Here is a 7297-nt window from a genome sequence, read left to right on the forward strand (position 1 = left end):
CCCCGCACTGCAGCATCTACGCACGAGTGTCCGCACCAGGCTGCAGTCCGTGGCTCCTTGGCTGCGCCCACTTGATCAGTGCCCCCAAGCCTGGCTAGGCGTGCCCCAGTGTGGCCGCGGGCCCCACCTGGTTACGGTCTAGGAGCGCCGGGGGGTGCCTGTGAGGGTGACTGCTCTGCTCGGCAGCCAGGGCATGCGCACCAGGGTTGGGCTGCTGGCTGGTAATGTGCTGGCCCGTGAATCCCACCGCTGCTCTGCTTGCCGCGCGGTCTCTAGTCTGCTCCGCTCCCTCCTCTTGTCATTGCTTTCATAGTATGGAGGAAGCAAGGTTGCTCTTTGTTCCAGAGGGAGACATTACCTCATCCTCAAGGTTGCTTGATGCACGCACAGCTCTGAGAAACGTCTTATGTGAAGAGTGGTTAGGACCTTGCAGTCTTCTAATATACCCAGCAAGACATAGGGGAGCACCAGAGACCTATGGAGAAGTGTCTTATGTTCCGTCAGGACGTGTTAAAGAAACTTACTGCAAGCAAAGTAATTGGGTCACTTTCATGATGATAAGATTAAAGTAAGTATAATTTGGAATGGAGGAGACCTTCACCTAACCTGGATTTCTCATATTTCTAATGTTTTCAAGTGGAAGTCTTTGAACTGTTCCTTAAACTTTATCCTGATAGAATGAACTAGAAAGGTTTAGTGCAGGTTTTTGGCTTTAGCAGTCTCCTGTTACCTCAAGATTCTTCATTAACAAGAGATGGTAATGCTTGCAGTCTCTGATTTCAGTTTGATTTCAAGTCAAGGTGTTACTAGTGAGTATGGGGCTTTGTTAAAAAACATGCAGCTTATATTATAAATTCTGTGTGTGTGGCTTACTCTTCTCTGGCAACATGTAAGTTGTTATTCTTTATCCTCCACTTTGTGAAAGTTTACATCATTGTACACTGATATGGTCCTTTTATAGCTGTTGTACTTTGGGGAGATTTTTTAGTTTATCTTCTAATCCTTCTTTTGAATTTCTAATTTTATCTATTGTGTTTTCAATTTGGAGCATTCTTTGTTGATCTCTACCTCTCACCCCACTTTAAAAAAATGTTTTGTTCTTAAGTCATGAGTATTATATATTTTTTTTAGAGGATATTAATTATTTGTTGCTCAGTTGCTCAGTCATGTCCAGCTCTTTGCGACCCCGTGGACTGCAGCACAGCATGCTTCCCTATTCTTCACCATCTCCTGGAGCTTGCTCAGATTCATGTCCATCGAGTCAGTGATGCCATCCAATCATTTTGTCCTCTGTGATCCCCTTCTCCTCCTGCCTTCAGTCTTTCCCAGCATCAGTCTCTTTTTTAAGGTTTTCTTCTCTGTCTATTATTTATTTGGAGCTTCTGTTATTTTGGTCTCCTTCCATATTTGAAGTTTTCTTCAATTATCTGATCATGTTTGACCATTCATACTTAGGAGAGACATAACAAAAGTGATTAGAAGTTGTGGAACTTATAGAGTTCACAACAGGAACCTCCCAAATGTCCCTTCAGCACGGAAACTTTCATTGCTACATTTTCAGTGTCTCCTGTGTTTCTGTGATGTAATTCCTTGAGTCCCTAAACTTCTCTGGTGAAGATGCACTGAATACACCTTTTGGCAAATACTGAATGGTTGAATGTTAAAATCAGCAGGAGCATGAGAAGTTTAAGGACACTAGAATCAGTCTAATTTTAATAAGAGTTTCAGTTATCACTGTAATATTATTGAAAATTTGAAGTCACATTTTAAGAATACATCGCACAAAGAAAACTAGTATAGTCTTGTTGGCTGCTTGATTGCTTCCATGTCACTAAAATGCCTATGTGTGTGTCTGTGTTAGTTGCTCAGTCATGTCCCGCTCTTTGCAGCTCCGTGGACTGTAGCCTGCCAGGCTCCTCTGTCCATGGAATTCTCTAGACAAGAATACTGGAGTGGGTTGCCATTTCCTCCTCCAGGGGATTTTCCTGACCTAGGGATCAGATCTGGGTCTTTTGCATTGCAGACAGATTCTTTACTGTCTGAGCCACCAGGAAAGCCCAGAATGTCTGCTGCTGCTGCTGCTAAGTCGCTTCAGTCGTGTCTGACTCTGTGCGACCCCATGGACTGCAGCCCACCAGGCTCCTCTGTCCATGGGATTCTCCAGGCTAGAGCACTGAAGTGAAGTGCCATTGCCTTCTCTGCAAAATGCTTGTGGTGATGCTAAATAAATACTTTCAGTGAGAATATAAGTTGGAAAACAGTAATTTTTCAGCAACTTATATTGACTTTGAACCACTGTTTCTGTTTACAGTCCAGCTTCTTACCTCTTCCTTTTGTTGTAACTCTTACCTTTAATCCGTTAACCTTTCTAGGGTTTAAAACATATTCTGGCTTGCTTCTCATTGGTGTTTCTGAAGACATTTGGGTTTTAGCTCTTTGCTTTTCCTCTTTCAGATATCTGTTGCTGTCTCTTATTCACTGATACTCTCTTCTCATACCTAGGGATCATTAGTACCTGCAAGTACATAATAACCTTCTTATAGTATTGCAAGGAGGCTTAGGTTTAACAGTAAGAATTATAAGATTTCAGAATTTTGGAGCTTTGAACAAAGATCTTCAAGCTACAAAGAATAACATATTATAAAAATATGATGTTTTTCTTCCAGAAGTTTACACAATGAAAAAGATGATAGAAGTTATTAGCATGCAGAAAAAAAGTTCCCCTATCGTTGTGAAAAAAAAGTTGTACTCTAGAACTTTGAAAATGACTCTTTGCCATAGTCCTAGCATGAATTTGAAATGTGAGTAAAAATACCTCTCAGGGATACAGCTATATTAGCTATAGAGAAGGCAATAAAATTACTTTTAAAAAACCACTCTAGTTGGAATTTTTAAGAAAATATTTCCTGTCAAAGCAGTTCTTTGGCAGTGCTGTACTTCTTTTTGGGCTCAAAAAAAAAAAACAAAACACCATTTTTAATTATTACATTGAAGTCTGCTGAATATCTCAAGAAAGTTTAGTAGTATTCGAATATTTGTGTTCAAACTGTCTGGTATTTTGGACTGAAAATATGTTAGTCTGGAAATACTTTTAAGTTACTTCAAGCTATTCTATAGGATAGAGTGGAATTGGGCACATCATTGCATAATGCCTTAAAAGCACCAACTTAAGTATACAAAGAAGAATATTTCTGAATCAAGCTCATAAGTATGAATGTATTAAATGTGTAGAACTATGAGCATTAAGAGTGAATGCATTAGTGGCCTAGAGCAGTAATTGCTTAGAACAGCTTAAAGAACCTCAGTAATATACATACGTCAAATACTTTCCATCAAATGCCTTGAAATCATTTGTGTTCAAGATTCATTGCATTAATCAGTTTGAAAGCAAGCATTATATAAACAGCTAGGTCCTGTTCTTTTCAGAGAATATCAAGATGTTATGACATTTAATTTAGTAAGCAATGAGGTTGCTCTTTTTAAAGCAACATAACTTTAAAAGCATCACACACAAAAAAAAGCATCATGAAAAATCTGTGTTACACTGTACAGTTTAGAAAGCTCTTTCACGTACACTGTTTGATTTAACCCACAGCAGTCTTGTCAGGAAGGTAAAACGGAGCTTTTGCTCGTGATAGGTTAAGTGTCCGGCCTGCTCTACAGCTGTTCTGATTCCCAGAATTCTACCTGATCCTACCAGGATCCAAATCTTGTGGCTGTCGGACTGCTTTCTTTTTTATATGATGGTAGTTTGGCTTTGCTATTCTTTTTTATAATTAAAAACACTGTTTTCCTTTTACTTCTGGAACAAACAAGACAGATATGTTTCATATAAAATTCTTCTAATATATTTTAAAAACTCACAGAAGACTGTTTATTGTCAGAGGCATAAACTAGCATGAGATCTAAAATAAAGAATTATTTCTTTATTTTTTGCATAATTTCTTAAAATTGAACATGGAAATTGTCTTAATTATTTAAAATTTTGTCTTATAGATACTATATTTCGAAAGGTGCTATTGTGGATCAACTTGGAGGAGACCTAAATTCAACTCCATTGCACTGGGCCACAAGGTTTAAATTTACTTCTGGATTTTTTTCCTCTTTTAGCAGTCTATAACTAAGCAACTTTTTAAAAGAATGATATGCTGAAATGAATGGGAGAACTTGTTATGCTGATAGTTAGTATCAATGATGTACTCATTTATTGCTGTCCAGGGCTACTTGTATTGAAAGCAGTTTATTGTCCGAAGTGTCCTTTAGGAATTAACCATGCTGATATTAATCCAGTTAATTTTAAGATGGGGTTAAACTTTGGCATACTTTTGCAGTTTATATATGTTTACAGTCAAAGAAGTGTCTAGTTCATGGGACAATTAAGGTCATATTGGAATAGGATTAATAGAATATAGTAACTATTTAAAGAAGTTTAAATAGTTTTAAGCTAAAAAGTAAACTAAAAAAGTTTAAATATTTAAAGAAGTTATCAGTAAAAATTTTCAGAGACTTTTATACCAGTTAAGACTTAAGAACATAAAATCCTAAATGTGTCTTGACATATTTGTTTTAAAATAACATAAAATAAGGTTTTTCTAATCTTTTCTACCATTACCCTATTTTTTTTTAAAGATCTTTCCAGAGTTTCTTGTTTGAAATAGCTTTATATATTTAAGTGTTTATTCTTTTACGTTTTAGACAAGGCCATCTATCTATGGTTGTGCAACTGATGAAATATGGTGCAGACCCTTCGTTAATTGATGGAGAAGGATGTAGCTGTATTCATTTGGCTGCTCAGTTTGGACATACCTCAATTGTTGCTTATCTCATAGCAAAAGGACAGGTAAAAAAAATCACAGTGGGGTAGATTTTAATCAAACTTTCTTCATGGTTTGAATACCTAAGATCATTGGTGTTAAGAAGTGTAACAGTCTAGTGATGTTAAAATAGTACTTTCTGATGAATGAAGAGAGTAAATAAATGAGCTGTTTATTGTAGTTAACATAAAAATACAAAAAACAGTTATGATCCAGGTAATGATTTGTTAAGTTGGGTTTTTTATTTCCAGTAGTGATAGACATGAATTCTAGAAAGTAAGGGAGACAATTTAGGTTGTCTATTTTTCCCCCTTAATTACACCCTTTGAATATATTATCTGAATTCATTTAAACTGTTCTGAACATACTACTGGTTGTTTTCTATATTAAGTCCCTCTCAAGGGGGATACGTTCCTCACTCATTTTCTGTTTCTGATGTATAAAATACTGCTTCTTACACGTCCGAAGAATTCTCATGGTTTAAGTGGTTCTTTCTAGTTACTCCTGAATATGTAGTGACTGTAATCATTTTAAATATTATCAATTTATGTGTACCATGATTTTCTAATAGCAAATGTATTTTGTTAAAAGTTATATCACTTAATTTTTCTTTCATGAGATTTTTTTTTAGTTGTACTTAAACATTAGTTTTATAGCTAAGGATCTTATCGTAAAAGTAAGATAAGTGATTTTAATTCAGTGTTGTTAAAATATATTTGTTATTTTAATGCAAAACAGTAGATTCAGGATTTGAACGTATTTATTTTATGACTCCTCTGAGGTATTTGCTGTTGACGTGCCAGTCAGTGATGGTTGTGTGTTGTACACTGTTGTTAAGAAAAGGAGGCTGAGGCTGGGTAATTGTTGAAAGGGGGAGTTTTATCATCTGTTGCTGTGTTAAAGACTACCCCCTAAATCTGATGGTTTTAGAACAGCACCCACCATTATATTTCACAGTTCTCTGGGTTAACTGGGCTTGGCTGGGTGGTTCTTCTTGTGATAATGGCAGGGGGGACTTACATAGGGGCTCTGCTGAGCTGGAGAATGGCTCACTTGCATACCTTGTATCTTGATAGGAATGGCCAGAAGGCTGGGCTCACTTGGGATTCCAGACAGCAAGGCCTCTTTCTTTCTCTCCATGCAGTCCCAGAATTTCTCCTGCACAATACCCCTCCATGCGCTCTCTCTAGCAGGGAAACTTGGTGGTGCAGAGCTCCCCAGAGAGCAAAAGCAGAAGCTATCTGACTTTTTAAAGGTTTTGAACCAGCATGACAACATTTCTGCTCCATTCTGTCAATTAAACCAAGTTACAGGGCCAACCTATGTTCATTGTGGGAACACAGGTTTGCACACCCGAAGAGGAGGTTTATTGGAAGCTGCCTTTGGAGACCAGCTACCAGGAGGGATCACCTTTGTCCTTACAGTTCCTTCTAGACTGGGGATAAAAGCAGTAGATGGCGCTGTTGCACACGCCATTGTCTTTAGTGGCCTTCTCTATTACAGACAAAGTTTACAAGACATGTTCACCTTTTTCCTTCCAGTTTTTAAGTGGGTAGGAATAGTGGAGTAAAGTTTTGACTCTTTTTGTTAATCTATTGATTTTTGAGTTGTAATCATTTTAACTCTGGCATTGTATGAAGGCTATAAAATTCTTAAAGGGTAGAGTTTTTTGTCACAGTGCCTTTTGTGCAGTAAATGCATGATGATGTTAATGAATGTCTGACAGATAATTCGTTTTCTTTTTCATGAGTAATTTTTTTTTCCTGCTTACAAAAGTAACATACTTACTGTAAAGTATTCAAACATAATAAAAAACTATGGCTTAAAGAATGAAATCTCACCTTCCTTTACTTCCTCACCCCCATTGAGATCTCTTCCTCTAATGGTTTACTATATATTTTTCCAGAATTTGTCAATGTATATGCTAAAATATTATAGGAAGAAAACCCCTCTAATGCACATTCCATTGTACTTTAAATGGGTTCCAAAGTCCTTCTCTGGCCTGTTGAGCTACGTGTGGTCAGCCCTGGAAGCCTGTGATCCCATCTTTTGTCGTCTCTCCTCACGCACTACTTTTACCATACCTGTCTTGCAGTTCGCTGAACAGCTTTGATGAGTTTTGTTATAAGGCCTTTGTGCCTGCTCTTCTGCTTGGTATTTCTTTTCTCAGTCACACAGTTCGCTCTCCTTTTCCCTCTCACTTTAATCAGGTGTTTGCTCAATTTTGGTTAGTTCTGATTAGTTCCCAATTATAAGCAGTAATAAAATTATTGTATTTCTAATTCCTTCTTATTCTTCTCCGTCTAATTTTGTCATTAGTCAGTGATATTGTTTTTCTTAATGTTAACTTTGTTCTGATAAATATAACTTATATTTCTGTTACTTGATTTTTCAGCTCTAAATAATACTCTTTGACTCATAGCTATTGTAGGGTAGACACTCATTATACTTTCTTTTCAGCCTTTTCCCACCCCCACCCCCCC

The 7297-nt window shown here is 37.2% G+C and overlaps 1 protein-coding gene across 2 annotated transcripts in view; it reads left to right on the forward strand.

Moving 5' to 3' along the window:
• Nucleotides 1-7297, forward strand: part of ZDHHC17 (zinc finger, DHHC-type containing 17) — a 100205-nt gene that overhangs the window by 47037 nt on the left and 45871 nt on the right. For both annotated transcript variants that reach the window (XM_010833869.1, XM_010833870.1), the window contains exons 4-5: nt 3997-4074; nt 4696-4840. In XM_010833869.1, coding sequence (XP_010832171.1) covers nt 3997-4074; nt 4696-4840 — 223 coding nt within the window. The remainder of the gene's footprint in view (nt 1-3996; nt 4075-4695; nt 4841-7297) is intronic.

This window comes from Bison bison, unplaced genomic scaffold, assembly GCF_000754665.1.
Source record: "Bison bison bison isolate TAMUID 2011002044 unplaced genomic scaffold, Bison_UMD1.0 scf7180017863950, whole genome shotgun sequence".
In the NCBI taxonomy this organism is placed as follows: domain Eukaryota; kingdom Metazoa; phylum Chordata; class Mammalia; order Artiodactyla; family Bovidae; genus Bison; species Bison bison.